This window comes from Lagopus muta, chromosome 5 (assembly GCF_023343835.1).
Source record: "Lagopus muta isolate bLagMut1 chromosome 5, bLagMut1 primary, whole genome shotgun sequence".
Lineage (NCBI taxonomy): Eukaryota > Metazoa > Chordata > Aves > Galliformes > Phasianidae > Lagopus > Lagopus muta.
Genome location: NC_064437.1, coordinates 52,250,055 through 52,269,822, shown reverse-complemented (window position 1 = coordinate 52,269,822; position 19,768 = coordinate 52,250,055). Strand labels below are relative to the sequence as shown.

General features: G+C 35.3%; 1 protein-coding gene across 1 annotated transcript in view; it reads left to right on the top strand.

Moving 5' to 3' along the window:
- Nucleotides 1-19,768, top strand: part of LOC125693373 (adhesion G protein-coupled receptor A3-like) — a 252,429-nt gene that overhangs the window by 88,667 nt on the left and 143,994 nt on the right. Inside the window, exons 3-6 of the mRNA XM_048945231.1 lie at nucleotides 3,764-3,835; nucleotides 7,559-7,630; nucleotides 16,467-16,538; nucleotides 17,245-17,408. Coding sequence (XP_048801188.1) covers nucleotides 3,764-3,835; nucleotides 7,559-7,630; nucleotides 16,467-16,538; nucleotides 17,245-17,408 — 380 coding nt within the window. The remainder of the gene's footprint in view (nucleotides 1-3,763; nucleotides 3,836-7,558; nucleotides 7,631-16,466; nucleotides 16,539-17,244; nucleotides 17,409-19,768) is intronic.

The window sequence follows — 19,768 nt, the reverse complement described above, 5'->3', positions numbered from 1 at the left end:
AGTATAATCATCTACAATTTTCTGAGAATATCCTTACTAAAATGACCTAGCTAATTTAAGTGCAATTTCCAAAATAAGGAGACCAGATGTCTTTGTCTGGAACAGTGCAACCGATGGACAGTTTTCCTTGAAATAGTCTGCCTTTTCTAATATGAAACTGGACATTTTTATTCCTGTAGATGATAGTTTAGGATTAGGCTGTTTTTTTCCTATGTGGTTACAAGTTATGGAGAAACAGGAGTGTTGCCATAAAATGGAGCATAAAAGATTTCAGTAAGTGGAGGACCTTTTGTCTACTTGGTTGTTTTGACTGTCATTAAAGCTCACCTGGAAATAGTTTACTACTCCTTCTGATTCCTTTGTTGTGAGGTGCTCATCATCTCATACAGCCTATAGTGCTGATTCATCCAGTTACAACTTGTGGAGCATTTAGATGAGCTGGCAGTTAACAGATAATGTGTATAATTGATGTAAAGCTGAAAATTGTCAGTTATCCCTGCTTTAAAATGTGGATGTTTGCTCTGAACTATGTGTTTAAGTTGGTTTTAGATGGATTCCAGTGTGAAGCATGAGGCATAAAACAGCGTAATAATGTATCTTATCAGACTGTTTTGTTTTGGTTTGCTTGCTTGTCTTTTAAATTCTAAGAATACAGAAGCTCAGATAATGAGGACAGTGTCCTTTCTTTCTTTGCCACGTGAACTCATTTCTGCAAACTAAAGAACTCCCTCTGACCTGTTTAGTTACATATTTAACCCAGTAAAAAGCAGAAGGGTCTGCATTTCATTCATGAGGATATTATCAGAAGTGCAGCCTGCAGAAATCTAAGTTCTGGTGTTTGGTGTGAACAGCATGAGAGTAGGCCAGATGTTTTGGTATGAATGTTTGAAGGTTCCAAAAAAATGAGGTATTGTATCACCCACACATTGAGTAATGCTAAGCCATCAAAGGAAAATACACTCCTGTCAGTTAATTTTTCACAGAATAACAGAATGGCCAGAGTTGGAAGGAACCTCAAGGATCATGAATCTCCAACACTCCTGCCACGTGCAGGGCCACCAAGCTCCCCATTTAATACTACGTTAGGCTGCCCAGGGCCCCATCCAACCTGGCTTTGAACACCTCTGGGGATGGGGCATCCACAACCTCTCTGGGCAGCCTGTTCCAGCACCTCACCACTCTCATTAATAAAAAACCAATGATATTGAGCTGTCTTTGATGGGACTCTGGAGAAGAGACTGCAGAAGTTTTGTGTGAAGCTTTTTGTTTATAAGCAGGTGTGAAGAAAAAGCTTTTTCCAATTCTTACATAGTGTTTTTTTTTATAATGAAAAATGTTATCAATTGTATTTAATTTGTGATAAAATCTGCTGCTGCCACTTTCATCCATATCCTGCAGGAGGAGACACCACAAGAGAGAAAAGTGCTTTGCCTGGATTAGGGAGTGGGGCAGAGTAGCTGCAGGAGGATGGCTGTCATCCCTATTTCTCTCTGTTGTCTGTGGGGTTGTTTTGTGCGTGCTGGCATGTTCTGAAGGAACAGCCTTGAGATTTGTGTTTCTGCCTTTGCTATACTTGGTGATTTTCTGGAAGAAAAGAGCTTACACCTAAGTCTAAATCTGTCCTAGTCCTTCATGCCCAAAGTCATCATAGATCTTGCAGCCTTCTCACAAATGCTCAAATCACCATCAAGATCCTTGCCCAAGTATCGCCCCTTTATGACACCTTTCCTTACCTATCTCCAGAACTGCTGCTTTCCCATTCCCCTTCCTTCCCTGCCTCTGGCTCATCCTATTGTTTCCTTAAGACTCTGGAGAATTGTATGGGCTCTCATTCCCTTTGTTGACAGCTATGTTTGTGTCACCATATGGTACACCAGCGGGGAAAAGGTAACTCCTCTGGGTTTTATGCTTTCTGCTGGCTTAGCACCTAAAGGACTGTCACTGTGGCTCAGGCAACTAGGACTGACATGTGCTATGTAATGCATGTGCTTAAAGTATGTATATGTATTGATATGCGATATGCACATGTTCTTACATCACTGTTTAGAAGTTACATCAGTGCTTGAAAAGTGTAATAGTGTGTTTTTAATATTTTCTTATAGTATCCATTGTGTTCGAGTTGGACTCAGATTAACCTATTTTATTGACTTCATTTTATTTGCATTATGAATGAATAATTATTTATTATTGAAAACAACCGAAGCAAAGGAATTTTGACATATCTAAATGAAGCTAAGATAAAAACGGTATGAAACAAAAGCACTGTTTTTTGGAGAGACATAGCTAAAGTGCTTTCTATTGTGTCTCATAGTGTTATGAATCCTTGTTACCTCAATTTATGTTACATTTGATTGTAAGTATATGTAATGCTGTCTGCATTTTAGTAAGACTCAAATGACAGTTTATTGTTTCCTCTCAATTTTAAATCCGTACCTTCCTTCCTACTTTTCTTCTGTTTATTTTGTTCAATGATGTCACAAGATGGGGTGCCTGCACATAGTTTTCCGGCTGTGCTTCTATAGCTCTGCATTTCTAATATGTAATACAAGGTTTCTTGTACATAAGTAATCATGATGCAGGTTGAAAGCTGAACTCGACCTTTATGAGTCAGAGACTTTGACTAGGGACATACCACTTGTCAGCATCACTACTAAAGCAAAAAGGGTGTAAAACACGAGTTTTTGGAACTGCATTCAAAAGACCTGAAAAAATTACTGTTAAAATAAAAAAAACCTGATTGTAAAATAATTCAAATTTCAAATTAAAATATGTCTTAGTGTGAGTTAATCATTTGGGATAAAATCTCACCCTATTGAGAGGGCACGTGGAACCATGATTCAACTCAGCATGCGTTTTATTTGCAATAAAATAGAGAGTCATAAATAAGGTGACTCTGACTGCTATCATTTGGCAGAGGTGAAGCAGTGGCTGGTATGTGCTGGAAGTGGCCAATCTGAGAAACAGCACTGATATTATTGCACACCAGTCATTCCCTATGAATTGTAAATTGTCAGAAGATGAACAGTGGCTGTGCAAGAATTTGCAGCACTTGTCACCGAGGCTTACTTATCTAATTGCACTGAAGGCATTTCCTCAGTGTTCACATCATGGAGAGGCCTGAAACAATACAAAACATAGTAAATCTCTGTGGGCACTGAATTGATAGAAGTGTCATGGCCCCAAGCACAAGAGCAGTTGAGATTACTAAGGCCAGTAAGATCTTTATCTGCACAACAACTGATCCTCTGGATGTCACCAACTACAAAATGAAGCACCTATCTGCCAAACGTGAGAAATTACTTGTATTTCAAGACAGAAGGCTGACCTGTCTGTTTATGTATTGCATGACAGCTGCTTTGCCTACATTACATGGAAATGAGAAATGTATTAAATGTAAAGTGCACAGCACAAGTAATAAGCAAACTAAAAGGCTCTTGTTCTGCTGACTATTTTATTCACTCATCGATTAAAACATTTTTCCTGGGGCAAGAATAGCTGGTAAGCTTGTTTAGAAAATTGCAAGTAAGAGAATAATTAAAACAGGTATCCTTTTAATCTAATATTAACCTTATAATTTAGGAAAATATAGTTTTATAAACTGAAAAAGATGTGATGGTTTTGGTGCTGCATTTTAAAAGAAATTACATCTTTTACAGAAGACAAATAAAGGTTAGAATTGCATTACATTCATCATTCCTCTTGTATAGCATTCGTACAATAGGGAAAGTGGTAATTAATTGCTCCTTCTCTTATGTCTTTCTAGAGATCTGAAGAATAATTTGATTAGCACAATTGAGCCAGGGGCTTTCCATGGACTTTCAGAGCTGAAACGCCTGTAAGTATTAATTCCATTTGAATTATTCTGAAAACTGTGTTTGTATCAACATTTCTATCCTTGAGCAACTCACATATGCCACCAAGCAATAGTAGAATGAGGACACTGTCTGGAGAATAAAAAATCACAGGCTGTACTTTTTACATTTACCATTCTTTTATTTTCTTTTCCTTTTTCTTTTTTCTTTTTCTTTTTTTCTTTTCCCCCTTTCTTTTTTTCCCATTTAAGTATACATATGCTTTCCAATAAATGTCCTCATAGGCACTTGCAAAGTTCAAGACACACCTAATTATTGATGTAGCAGCCAGTACATCACTGTAGACATTCATCGGAAATAAAACCAAGGGTTTTAAACAAGTGTAAGCATTGCAGTGTAAGCATAGCTTTGTGCTGTGCTAAGATTTGTATTTTTTTTTATTTTTTCCTTATGTACAGTTTACTTACTTTTATCACAGGCCAGGTCTGTAAAATAAGTTCTTAAAAAGGAAACTTTTTCATCTTTCAGACAACTTGCCTACAATTTTCTTATCTCTTGCATTAACTCTGCTGGGTGTTTTTTTTTTATTTTTGCCCTTTTAATATGCAATTTGTCCCATCTGTCATTCCTGTATTCCTCTCACTGCCAATCTTCTCAATCATCTTCATTGACTGGTTTTTAAACTACATTTGTAAAAAGGTAAAAATATCAAAGTTCTACAAGAGGGGCTTTTTCCTTTTATTTAGTAAGGGCTACAGATCATCATTCATTCTTCACAACTTGAAACCTCTTTTTAAAGTGTTCCAAGTGCCAGCATCCAAATGGCCATGTACAGCAAAGCAGCCATCAGGGCCTTCAGTCTGCTAGGCATTGTGCACACTGTCTCAGGTGAAGACTTATGAGAAAATGGGAATTATTTTAGGAGAATAATAAAATTTAGATGATGAGGAACGCAACGTGAGAAAAAAAAAATTAATGTCTCCTTTTTTTCTCTGAGGTTAAATCTCTGATTGAACTATCTAAATAAAAGTTTCAATCTCTGATTGCACAGCTAGCAGTGTCTTCTGACACCAACCAGTAACTTTCAGTGCGCTTGGTTACAAAGCCAATGATTTAGTACTTATGAAGTCAGAGCATCCTATGCATTTTTAATGCAAACAGAAACATAAGGTTGGCACTTCTGTGTTCACTGCGTTTAGGGATAAAACAGTGAAATGATCAAAACAAGCGCTAATTATTGCTTTGGCCACGTAGTCTAATAACACAACCCTGACCTCTGGTGGGAAAAACGAGAAGCCTGTTCATGTGCTGGGCTGTGTGCTGGAAAACTTAAACAGGTGAAACTTAGATCGGCTGTCAGAGAGAAGTCCAAGAAGATCAAATCATTTGATGTTAGGAAAAATGAGAAGAAATTAGAATATTAGGAATGGTAATGTTAGGATTTCTCAGGGTAGAGCTGAAAAAGACCCCTTCTTTCTGGCATGAACATGTAACACTGGGAACAATCAAGAGACAGTGAGTTGATTAATTACCAGCTTGTCAACTTTGATACAAATAGGTATAATTTGTGGTAAGAAAATCTCTGCAGTCTTCAGCTCTTCAACAATTGGGTAGCAGACAGCTGAGCAGAAGCTATAAATACTATAAACTCCTGTTGAATGCTGAATAGAGTCATTACTTTAAGGCTGCACTTTATATTCATATCTTCTTATTTCACATGTTGAAGTTGGTGTAAAATGGGCAATTGCAGGAGATACAACTATGTCAAGGCAGACAGATAAACAGCAGGCTGTCAACATCAAAATGTTTTTTGCAAATGATTTGCAGAAATCTTCTAATTTGTATTCAAATGAAAAATTGAATCATTTCAAGGGTTTACTTAAAAAGGGACAAAGAAAACGGCTGCAAATTGAAAATTTATGAAGCACTGAAATTATGACGCTTGGTTATTCAACAGGGGAGAGTTTTGCTCTCTCTCACATCAATTTAACAAGTCAACATTATTAAGGTAAATGTCTTACTCCTGGAAAGGAGCATCAGCTTTGTACATTATGAATTGAGTAAAACCTAATATAATATGTATTAGTAGAGGAATATGCAGAAAGCTATCTTTTCTTTTTGCGATTAAAAATGGGTTTTATAATACGAGATTTCAGCCACGTATATCTTACCGTGAAAATAATACTGATAAAAGCCTTCAGAAGAGGAAAGATAGCCTTTTGCTTTCTTAAAAATACCATTTTACTGTCTCATATTTTGAGAAAAACACTTATTTTGATTAGTTAAGGTGAAATTTACTCCTGCCACTCAAATCGTTCTCCACATTTTGATGTGTGCTGTTCTGTATGCGTTCAGACTTTTCAGGCTGAAATAAAGCATTACCCAACTAAGAATTGAGTGGGTTCCTGCTTACTATTTAATTCTTTAAGGGAAAGATACATATGAATAAATGTGTATTTGTCTTGAGGTTGTGTTTTAAGAGTTTGCATGTAGCCTTCACTAGAAAAATTTGGAGAATAACAGCATATTTGCAATTTTGGCACTGTGTTGTTCTGCAGACTATTTTCTTCATCTGTTGCCTACTTCATATCCCTGATCAGCATTTAAGAAATATTTTCATTCTAATGCAATATTTCATCATTTCATTGTACAGCAATATATTCTTTGACTGATAGGAGAAGACTTTGTAGTGTTCAAAGACATTGCCTTCACATTCTAGCAGATGGGGTTTTTCTCCATGAAAGCAGCAACTGGATTTATCAAACTCATTCTTCTTTATTCTTTCGTTTTGATTGTTTGTGTTCTCTTGTAGCAAGAGAAAGATATTGTTGCACAATGCAGTAAAGAACTTAGAAGGCCACCACTGATTCTATAACAAAAATATATTCATATAAAATTTAATGTCTTAGTGGACATTTAATCACTTAAAATACTTAGATTATATTAAAAAAAAAAAAAAAGTTGATATGAAGGAAAACGGTAGAAAATCAAATAAAGTTAAACATTATTTCAAAATATTCCCGAGGGCAGAATTCCTGTTGCTATCACAACATGAGTGTTTATACCTTCTTTTGTTTCCTTTCTAAAAGGATTCTGTACATTTTATTGTACATATTAGTCGTAGAGGAAGCGCCCATTCATCTTTCTGCAGACAGCAGTTACAGAACATAATGTAGCATTCGTAGTCTGAGGCAGCCACTATATTGCTCTTGGAAGAGCTTTCCTAGTGCTTATCAGGACTAAACTTCTTACTGGCTGAAAAATTAACTGCTCCTTGGTTTCTGTGACTTCTTCAACAAGAGAGAATGGTACCCATGAGAAGATACGTTAGTGAACAGTAAAAATGCGTCCATCTTAACTAACTATTGCACACAACAAAGTGGAGGATACATAATGCTTTTCAAAAATAAACAAGCAGGCACTAATAAATGTGATAAAGAATAAATCTGTTGCTTTGAAGATAAGTTTTGCTTTTTTATTTATATAATTGCATTCTAATGCAATTAATACAAGCTGCAGTGTGGTATGTTTAAGTGTGGAATATTGCTAAATAGCCTTTATATAATGTTGTGAGAGCTGTTTAATTCAGTCATGTTACTGAAGAAAGCTTTATTTCTCTCTTGTATCTGTCTCCTTAAGCATTAAAATTAAAGAGGCTGTTTGTGATTATCTGGGTGTATATATGAATAACATAGAACTAATTTTTTACCGTTGTGTTTTTTTGTTTGTTTGTTTTTTTCTTTCAGAGATCTTTCAAATAACAGAATTGGTTGCCTAACACCAGAAATGTTTGTTGGACTTAGCAGTCTTCATAAATTGTGAGTATAATACTTCTCTTGTTTTAAATAGGAGAAATCTGAACTACTACATGACTTACTTGACTACAGTTGACAAACTTTCATTATATCAAAATTAATTTCATATAGTCTTCCCATAAAAGTGAAAAAACCTCTACTGAGCCCTTGACTGTGATGACTTGACACTTTAGAGATGATGATTCTATTTTCAAATGTAATATATATCAAAACTCCAAATAAATTGTACATACAACATTTGTAAAGATGCTGAATTTCTGTTTGCATGTCATGCAAACAAATAAAGGTCAAATACCCAAATTATGATTCATAAAGTTGTTTTCTAATGCTGGTTAGAAAATTGATACATTGCTCTTTTGATCCACTGGAGATCAGTTAGAATTTTGTAGCTTTTTTTTTTTTGTTGTTCTTAAAATGTATTACAGAAAAACTGTACAGCCATAGACAAAATGCATAAAGCATTATTTAAATTTGGAACGTCAGAGTAGTTCCAATTGCTTGAGAAATGTGAAATTTAGGCTGCCCACTGAAGGTGTTGTATTGTTCACACCATTTTTTATGGTACTTTCTGAGTCTTTAGTTTATTGTGTACAGTGACACTGGAGCATGCTCTAGGGAGCAGAGCAATTGACTTGCCTATCCTTATGTCTCAGCATTTGCTGGGTCCATAGATTTTGAGACAGTTAGAGAAGAAGCACTCAGAAACAAAAAAAGATTATAATAGTATACCTGGGTTGTTCAATTTCAGAGAGAATCTGGTGAATCTGGAAAGTATAAAATATGTGATGGCCAAATTTACTAGAGATGCTAAGTTTATCATGGCCTGAGGAGATGAAAGTTGATTTTGAGGAATGACAGAAGCAATGGAGAGGATTCCCTGACAGCACAGTAAAATGGAAATGAAATTTAATGGAAATATATATTAAGTGATGTAGGGAAGAAAAAAAGTTCTGGGCTAACCATTAAAACTTGGGAAAGATGTTTTGAGATGATAGTGGATAATGTCATGAAAACAGCTGCTCGTTGCTCAGTATCACTTTAAAAAAAATACAAGTATTATTAATGAAAGGGAGAAAAAGTCAGAGAACGTATATAGTACTACAGAAAGAAAGTTAAGCAGCTGCATTTTGAAAAATATTGGCAGTCTGCTCAGTCCACTGAGCTAAGGAAGGTGATCAAATCTCTGAAAGGCTCAAGGCAAGATAGAACAGAGTGGTAAGAGGTGCAGCACTAGGAATGAATAAGTTGCCTGCAACTTTCCTGGCTGGGAAAGGGACAGTTGAGAGGAAGGGAGGTATGATACGAGACTCTAAAATTCTGAATAACATAATAGAGATGAACAGCGACCTATTCTTCATCATCTTTGACAGTACAGAAACTAGAGGATACTGAGAAAAAATACTGAGGCAAATTGGAAAAAAAGCGAACCAAAAGGAAGGTTTCTTGTCATTATTTTTTAACAGAAGACAAAGCTGAGGTACACGTTGCTGCAGGATTCTCTTAAAACTTTACATGAATTCAAGAGGCTATGGATAATATTATGAAAGAGAAGTCCCTGCTGGATTATTGAATTCATAGAAACCTGGTATTGTTCAGGAAATTCTTGAGTTTCAAATATTTGGAGGTTAAGAGAATAAATGGAGGAAACAATATTTTGTTATACACTTTTTAGTGTATCCTGTTGAGAAAGACCCAGGAGGGCTCTGCGTTTTTATCTACATCTGCCTTCATTCCTGAATGGGGAATCAGTCCTGTGTCACAGTATGTTACAAATCTCAAGCTTTATTTTCTTTTTCTCCAAGACAGTTTTGGAGAAACTGACCTTGGAAAAAGCAGGAAACTCTTTCTAGAAAGATCTGCCAGGAGATCAAAATGATGCTGGGTAAAAGGCCCAAAACTGGCACATTTAACTCATTGCATTATTGAGAGTAAATGTGCCAGATCTCCTCTGATGTATACAAATGAGAAAAGACAATGGAAGGAGCCTTGATAGCAAGTTGCCCACTCCTCTTTTTACTCATCTCGGGCATGTGGTCAGATTGGGCAAACCCAACCTGCCTCTGGGGGTTGCCATGTTTCCTTTGTTGTGCTCAGTGAACATGACTGTGACTGTAAAGTCAGATTATCACAGAAGGTACGTTTAATTCAGAGTGGTGAAGCTACCTTCTAGACAATACGAGCAACCTCACCAGAAATTGTTCAAATCCCTGCAGTCTTGGCAAAAAGTCTAAAAATTTTATTCATAAATTGTTCCAAACCATCTTAACTGCTAAATTTCAGTCTTGTGAATATAAAGAACAGAAATTAATTCACAGTGAGTTTTCAGCATTTGTTCTGTGGCAGTGTTTGGTTATATTTGCCCTTTCCTCTGAAGACCAGGATGGAGAGTGGAAGACTATCTCTGCATTCTTGGCTTGTGTCAGAAAGCAGCATGTATGCATGGCAAAGCTCAGTAGTTACCAAGCTGTACCAGCCAAAGCATTACAGTGTCCCTTGGGAAAACAGGCTCCCAAATCCCTGCTCCCTCTGGTAGTTGAACTCTCACCCTGCCACAGTGCTTGCAGATTTTCTTCTGAGCATGCAGATCCAGAGAAAATCTCATCAGTTCCCCATATGTAATCACTGTGTTTTCTTGCCTCCCGTCTTTTTATGCATCCTAGGTAAACATTTATTCTTTCCTCACTATGAGGCTAGATTTCATTTCCGAGTGTAAACTCAGCACTTTCTGCATTGTTTTAATCTGTGCCTCCAGTTTATAGCTGAACTTTTAAAGATGCCTTTCTTAATTCAAACTCTCAAGTGAAATTCTTGTTACACTTTTTACTTTGAATAATATTATTTAGTGAGATTACTTGACCTACTATCTTCAAGTACGCTCACCTCTTCTTAGAAAATGGTTCTCTTAATGTTGACTAGACTTTGGTGTTGTTATTACCAGATTGATTTTCATGTATTCACTTTTCTGAGCCAAAATCGCTAGAGAAAGCTCTAAGTAGTCAGTCACAAGGCTGTTTCTGCACAACACCAGCAGCATCTCACTCCCCTCTCTTCTGTCTTGCCCATTAGCTTATAATGTAACACCATAAATGTTCTTATCCCCAGGTTCTTCATTACTATATGGATTCTTTATGGATGTTATGTCCATGTGCCAGTGCAAAAAAAGATGATTCTGATAGGCCTGTTAGTTTGACTTCACTTGCAGTTACTGGCTGAGTTCTGAAAGAAAGTAAAACAGAAAAAATGTTGGCAGATTGGGGTTTTCTTTCATCTTTTATAGTATGCTTTTACTGAAGATATATCATGTAAGCATATTAATAAAACCAGTGATTTTCTAGAAAAGGAAAATTGCTGATTAATTTTAGTGTATATCTAGCATTATATTATATCAGAAGGAAAAAATGTAAAATTTATACTAGATTTTTTTCATGTGATGAGATCTAGTATTGAAGGCATCTATCTTCCCTGGTATTTTTAGATTCTAACTAGTTCTGCATCTTACTAGTCATTCTGTAGGTGATCTTAGGAAAGATCATTTCTAGAATCTAATGATGCATTTCCCACAAAATGCATATAAACCAGACGACCAACATCACTGAAAAGTCAGAAATAGTAGCAATTAGATATATTTAGGCTACATATAACGTCTGCTCTTTCTGACTTATTATTTGTACTAAGAACTGTTTAGTGTAATAAACCACCTTCTTTTGGTAGATTTTCCAAAGAGTAACTTCATTTTTAGTAAATCTCGCAATCTCTGTACTTTCTGACTTTTTACTAGCATTTTCAGTTTATTATTGGCTCTCTACATCTTTGATCTTTAAAAAAATATATATTTCTCAAGGCTTAGTCATTGGTTCACTTTTTTGTTCTCCATTTTTTAAATTTGGGCTTTAAACCACTTTTCTACAGTTGATTATATTATTGAGATCATCCTGCATGCCAGTTCATATACTTCAATAATTCCTCTCCAGTTACTTTATTATTTTTCAATTATTATCATTTCTGAAGTCTGGAACTCAGAGGCCTAATGGTAGATTAGACAAAATTTCTTTTTTACCATGAGTAAATCAGTTAGTGTTTACAGTATCAAAATTTATGACTTTATCTTTTATGCAAGCTGTCATCTTTAACAAACCAGAGTCAAGAGCAGCATTACTCTTGTTGAGTTGGTGATTATGTTGTGTCACTACCATCACAGTTGATAGGAGCAAGTCCCCACCATTCACCATGTTACTTGCTCCTCTATCTCAGAAATCTGATTAATGACATAATTATTAATAATCGCTTGAGTTGACAATTTTAATTTGCCTTGAATGTAAGAACTAGTGTGTTTTTTTTTTGTTTTTTTTTTTTGCTGACTATGGGCTAATTCAACCTGCTTCCTTAGGCCTAACACTTTCTAGTATTTTTTTTTCCCTTGGACTTTTTTACAAAAAATTTCCAAAAACAAGTTATTTCAATCTATAAATTACAATAAGCCTCCTTTGTGTTGCTAGCGATACCTCTGAATCATGTTTACTGGTATTTTCAGGAGTGTGTTCTCTGAAAACAGTGTGGAGTGGCATTTACTTAATATAACATGAATGTAAAGAATTGTACTAAAGAAAAGATGACAAATTCTTAAATAATAAACTGATTTAATAACCACCAATTATGGGTGAGAATATCAAAGGAGCATTATAAAGATATATATAGAGAAATAATGATTTATGCAATTGTTGATTGCAGAAATTAGAGCTCTCCTGTGTTACTTTAGCAGAGATGAAAAGATCTTTGCAGGCTGTTATCCAAACCAGTAGGGAGAGCCGTGAGTCCACTGGAAAGAGCAAAGGACATAAATCCTTATGCACCTTCTGTGAATTATACAGATGAGCTCTCCTGGTCCTGTTTATGAGCACAGATACCAGGTGAAACAAAATAATGCAGTTGTTCTTGGCATTGTAAAATAAAAATGTGGGGGGAAAAGAAGTAAAAAATCAGCTAAGCTGACATAACTTTTCATCAAATGATGTGACAAATATATCTAAACTCAGTAGGATAAATGTATGTAAACATACTTCTCTAAAATGAAAGGTGAAATTTGTCTAGCTTTTAGGGATTATGCAGGACTCTTCAAAGGGTTTGATGATTTCATGTAGACTATACTGAACAGGGCAACCTAAGAGTTTCTTAAATTTATACTAAAAAATAATAAGTAGTAATATCATCAAATACTGTTTTGAAAACATAAACACATACAAAATCCAAATAGAACTACTTATAAGCCTCTTAATCATGCGCATAGGAAAAAATTCTGTTACTCAGGTCAGGATGTACATTTTTGTGAATTGGAATTGAATTTCAAATTACTAATGAAATCTAAAATTTCGTACGGCTCCCTAAAATCACTGCAGGCAGTGAATTGTGATTATGTTCCTTGAGGGTGATCTAATTTTTACACCTTCTTGGATTTGATGATTTGTACTTGAAAAATGATTTCAAAATGCATTCACATCGTTTGACAGATGTATCTGACAGTGCCTCAGACAGCATAAGAGAAGATTTATTATGTCTTCTAAGATATTAGCTTAACTTTTTTGACTTAATATATCATCCTTCGGCTGTGTTTATGCTGTGCTGGGGTGCACATATTCTAACTAGGACTGACATAATTGAATGCAACAAATCTTCCAGATCTCCTTCAGTTCCTCAGAGGCCATGTTTCAATGCTTTGTTCCAGAATGATGTATGCAAATATACTTTTGGTAGGTAATGGTGTGGCCATCCATACTAATTCTGTTTATACTTAATTTAAATATCATGAGCTATGGAATACTGGGTTGGTGTACTGGTTGACCAGATATCATCTTAATAGTCCCCAATAAGTTAGTCCTTCAGGTTTGGCATTTTAGTGCATTAAAACCTATTTCCGCAAGCAGCTACTGCTGGATCTTCCTTTAAGAAGTTCCAGACAGACCTTCCTCTTTACTTCTAACTGTTTGATTAAAGTACATCTGATTTATTTGTCATCCCGGCTCTGAATCATTATCACCAACTAGCTTTATGATAATATTATACCATAAATTCTTGTGTGACTTTGTTGCTGTCATTGAAGAAACTACTCCCTTTGTATGGTGCCAGAGATAAAGTATAAAACCAGAATAACACTGCGAATCACATAGACCTCATACTGAGAAAGTATGCACCAGAGCCTGCCCTCTATTTGTGCTGTAGGTTTTATACCTTCTCTATCAAGTCTTTTTGCACAGAAGAATCTACTGCTTTTTCATTCAGCCTCTGCTTTCTAATACTGCTTATAAGAGTGAAACATACTTCATGTTCATATACTTTATTTCCACCTGTACTTTGCCTCAAATCAGTCCTTTGAGGTGCATTTGGCTGTTTTATGGTATTTGTTATTTATATTAAAGCTTCTGGCAGAAGTGTTTTATTAATTTCTGTAAAAGCATGGAGTATTTGATATATAAAAAAATAAGTGCATGACTGTACATAAAACTAAAATGGTTTACCTCTGATATAACAGAGAGCACACGTTTCTATTAATGCAGTAAGTTAATGGCATAGCAAGTGCTATCAGCTTTGGAGTGCATTAATTTGTTATGTTTGAAATGTTTGGAAACTAGGTGATGGGGATGTTTTAAGAACAAATTTCCTTTTAAGTCAAGCTAGAGTGGGTTTTTAAGATATCTGAAATGGTGGAATTTCACAATGCCGTGGTTATAGAAATATTTTAATACATAATATAAATGTCATGTGAGCCAACAGAACCAGGCATCTGCAGCACGCTGCAGACATCTAGCTCAGAAGTGCTCAGTTATTGGGTGATTTAATAATGCTCCAGACTGCTTTGTTAGCAAAGAGGCTATTCCCAGTGTTGGGGAGATCCAGTCTTATATGTTGTACTTGTTGGATTTAGAAATTTATTTGTGATTTATACAGCACTGTAAACATGATACTAGTTTGCTATTTAGCAGTAATAATGTGGAAATTTTGAGCCAGGTCATTGGCTGAATATGAAAGAATATGAAAACGGACTTTCTGACTCTGTGCTGACTTCTGAACTGTCAGGAATTCTATTATTCCACTACTTGCCAAAAGCACTGAAGAAAACATGTATATCTCGCAATGAAAAGTTTCAAAAAAAATCTGTGAAAAGAACACATTAGGAATTTTTAGTTTGACAAAAGGCAATTCTGGTGAGATATCTCAGTGGGCTTGGTAGGACCTATGGAAAGTGCATAGATTTATCAGATGTAGGATGGGCATCTTCAGCAGGTGAATAGCCACATTCTGTTTGCTGAATATTGCTACATCAGCCATGGAAATGATTTAGTTTTTCCTTGATTTCTCAAATACTGACCAGAAATGAAGCCTTCCTTAGGTCCAAACAGAATTACCAAATTTCAGTGCTGATGTTCTGTTTTTTTTACTGCTTGAAGTCTGTCCAGCTATTTAAGAGAAAAGTGGGATTTGCATTACATTGGAAATGCTGCCATACTGCAGTAGGGTAAAGAGGAGGAAGCTGTGCTGTGTTTCAGCTGGCATCCATACATGGCTAGGCAGGTTGCTTTTGCTGTCTTTCAGTTCAGCCTGATTGTCCTGTCAGTTAACAGGGCACTACTGTATCTGCTTTCTCACTGGTGAGGCTACTTCTGGTCTACTTTGTAAATGTCAGGGTTATCACTTTCTCTTTCAGTCCTTTTAAGGTCCCAGTTCATTGAACTTTTTCAGCATATGCTTAGCCAGGGCTTATGTCCAATAAGCATGAGTAGGCCCATTTAATTTTAAGTAAAGAGGCTATCTTATGTATACCTACACTTCAAGGCAAATTAGAAAGCCCTTCCATTTCCAAGAGCTTAGTGCTTCGATTGTATTAAGGGTGCACTGTTAATCAAAATACTTGCAATGACCTCAATTATATCAACATATCTTACTGTCACTCAGTATAATGAGAAATAATTTCACTTAACTTTGCTGAGCCAGTTATTTTTCTCTATTAGTAGAGTTTTGCTTAAAGCTACCATGAAATTTTGAATTGTTCAAAGCCTTTTTTTTGATTGTTGAAAAATTACTTTTGTTCCAAGAATTGCCAAGAATACAAAAATAAGATGAATTATTTCCAGAAGGCTCTACAACTTATTTTATTTTACAAGTACTTAAAAAGACAGCATTATTTGATATTAAGCATTTACTTCTTGTACTTTTAAGATGCTGATTCAACAGTAATATTGAATGAGGAAATATTAAATTGCATCTGTATGCAAGTATTCAGCTTAATCCATTCAGACATCAAGACCAAAAATATAGTAAAACAGTAGTTAAAATGGAAATGGCCTTAAGAACATGATGATAGGGAATATCCATTTATTTAAAGTCTTTTGTAATAAAAATGTTTACTTTGAAAACTCACTGCTATTTAAATAAAATGCTAGGATTCATCTACACGTTATTAAACTGATACTTTTATTTGTTTACCTTGAAATAGCATTCTACATAAACAGTAAATTAAAACATAGGTCTTGGTGAAAAATCACTGAGTGAATATTTACACTGAAATTCTAGAGTATATCAATTCTGTTAAATATATACAGAAACTCCTGTTTCTTAAATGGAATGAATTGTATGTGTACCTGCTGTGACAATAAAATAAGTAAAAGTGCATGGTTTGATTTGAATATTGTTGACATTTACGAAAAGGCAATATACAAATTTAAATGTCTTTGTTGTGGTCAGGAAATTACTTTTTTTTTTAATTAGCACTTGGAAAAAAATTACTCTAACAATTTTGTTTTCATGTATTTGCTATATCCATAATTTACTTTTTTTTTTTTTTTCCTAGGAATTTGTCAGGGAATATTTTTTCAAGTCTCATGAATGGACTCTTTTCTGAGTTGCTAGCTCTGAAAGCACTGTAAGTATGATTCCTTCCCTTCTTAAAGAGCCAAGAAAAACATTGCAATGAACACAGTGTAGTTGAATTCAAACAGAATTATTTCTATCAATTCTTTAGAAACATAAAATATACAGTATTTTCTTACCAATGTCTGTGTCTGCGCTGAGAATTTGGCGCGGTTCCTGACAAACCCACACTGGCAATCCTGAATGGCATCTGTATTTATTCTTTTCTACTTTATGATTTTACGCCTTTCCATGTTTGTATGCATTACATTGTGTGATAACTGAATGAAAAAACAAAAGCACTCATATTAAAAACTTTGTCTGGAACTATAATGACAGTTCTGGGCTATTTATATTAAATGCACCTCTCTGAGACTTAAAAGTATACATTGGATGTTTCCATGATTAATTTTCTACTTGAAGGTGTTTTAGTAATTAAATGTATTTTGCAGTGTGGCTTTTTATAGTACCACCTATTCACATATAAGTCAGTAGTCAGAAATACTGTTCCCAAATAAAAAAAAAATTGGCATAATGTTTTGAAAGACATTAGGATTGGGACAGTGTGCATTATCTGTCTCAGGTTATCTGTATAATTACTTACACATCTATACAGGATTATCTTTAGAATGTGATAATCTGTATTTGAAAGACTTTGAAGAAAGTCTGTGTATGAAAATTGTGTGCACACTAACTGTGCTGTTCCTTTGTTCTTCTAGGCATTTCAACACTGATTCACTCATTTGTGACTGTAATCTGAAATGGGTCTTACAATGGGCTAGAAATGCTTCAGTCCGAATTGCGGAGGAAACTGTTTGTGCTTACCCCAGTGCTTTACAAGGACTGTCTTTTCGTAACCTGAAGGAAAACCAATTGATATGTGGTGAGTTGCACTGGTGTTTAACATCACCAACTGGAGTGGATTTGAGAGAAAAATGTTTAAAAAAAGTAGTAGTATCGCCAAAAAAAAATATTAATAGCTCTGGGTTTCTTACAGCAGCAAGAAATTTAGGTATAATGCACAGAAAACACAAGTAAGATTAAAATAGAGTGGGAAAAACACAATTTGCTTATTTCATCTGAAATTGTATGTATATTGAGAGAGCACCATTGTCCTGTCTATATATTAGGTAACGTATATTCATGACATGAAACATTAATACGTGATGGTAGCCCTACATTATATATTGCATGAAACTGAAGTTTCCTCGAGGAATTTAGAGAATGTTGCCTTTAAGTTGTATCTCTGACATAAATATCAGACTTTGTTCTTTTATTTTTCATTTTGTAAATCTGTTCTATACACTTCAGCACCGCTGCCTATGAATAGGATTTTTAGAGTTGAATGTTAGGCAAATTCTTTAAATTTAGATCTGTAAGTGAATTGCTTTCTGAGATTTTCCACTGTAGGAAACATAAAGGATATGGGATGAGGGAGAAAACAAAAAATACAAATGAGTAAAGAAAATTCATCTCTGGCTGAACATTATATAGCATAGGACAGAGAAACATCGTGAATTTAAAAGTTACACTGCATAGAAAATATCCCTGTCTGTGACTGTGCTGGTGGGTTCCATAGTCAGAAATATTATTTGACGCATACTTCATTAATCACAGAATCTTTGGATCTTTGACTTTCTTGAATGACAGAAAGTTGGTGGGGTGATGACTTTGCTAATACCTTGTGGAAATGAAAGAAAAGCCACACTTTTATTCCCATAATCACCAAAGGAATGATGTGTGTTACTAACACTTTCCTAGCAGAATGGAGATCAGGGTCAATTGGAGTCCTAACAAAAAATGTGGTTTTAACAATGGCCAATAGAAATGTTTACAAGTTGTGAGAGATGTAAAAAGCTGTGAACCATAGGTCATTCAGTGGCTGAATCATTAAGGAAGCACAGATATTCAGCCAGAAAGAAATAAGGAATGCGCTCTTGTGAGTGAAAGGGTGAGAAGTTTCCAGTAGCCTGCATTAATGATCATTTGAAAGTCTGCAATTGCTTCCAAATATCAAGCTACCACTTTACAGAGACCCAGCATGGGCATCTTCATAGAGATCCATTTCCCAGCAGGAAAAGTGCTGCTCCTGAAAACACTGGAACGATCAGAAGAACTCATTAAGGGCTGCTAATTGGTATTTCCAGGTTGCCAATGAATATGAGCCTGCAAATTTTACAGATGAAATGAAACAGCAGTTTCTCAGAATGTCATACTTCAATCTAATAGGACTCCCTAGCACACCTCTGATACAGAATTTATAAAACTCATCTAGCTCTTACCACTATTTATTATGTCCAGAACACTTGACAGGATCTGTAATGACTGCCAATAACTTGACACCACTTTTAACATCCTCAGAGAGCTTGCTGTTGATTGTATGTGCTGAGTGTTCCACCAGCTCTGTAGTGCCTGCCAGGTGCTTCATGGTGCTCATAATGTCTGTTGAGCAGCTCATGGTGCCCACAACTGTAAGCAATTTCATAGTCAGTAGATTAATTTGAACTTAGGCGTAATAGAAACCTCTCTGGGACTAAAATAATAACAATTATTGGGAATGTTTACTGAGTAATATGTGTTGAAATATGCATACAGCTGATCAGATGAAGCATATCTTAAAGAAAACATTAAGAAGTGGTTTATAGATTGAAAAGTGCCCATGAACATCTTCCACACTGCCAAAAGTTTGTACTTAGATTTACTGATCTTCCTTCTATATGCTAGAAGAGCTCATGAGGTATCATTGTCACAAGATGAGAAGAAAAAAAAATTGAAGGGGAAAAAATTAGTAGGAAAAAGGCAAAAATCTTCATAGGGTAGAATGAAGCAAAAAGTCAAAATATGTGACAGGGAATGAAGGAGCAACTAGACAGTAAGAATTTCTGAATAGCTGCAGGGGATAGTTTGCCATGAGCTTTTTACATCTGTTTTGCATTTTTATAAGAGATGAAATCATCTTTCAAATTTCTTCTTGGCAAATCCTTCTCATACATCTGATTACTGAAGTTAGCCAAAGAAGACACCCATTCAGCAGTTAGATAAGTGCTTTTGGGATTTTTATAAAAGTTAATCTAAGTAATGGCACAGTTTGGAATTCACAAGAATCTACTTCCACATTTTGTTAACAGCATGTAAGAACTACTTAAATCTTCTTTAACAAAAATCTCAAGCTCTCAGAAATGTGCCATAAAGCAATTTTTGACAGGTTTGGAAATAAAGCTGAAAAGTTATTTCACAATAAAA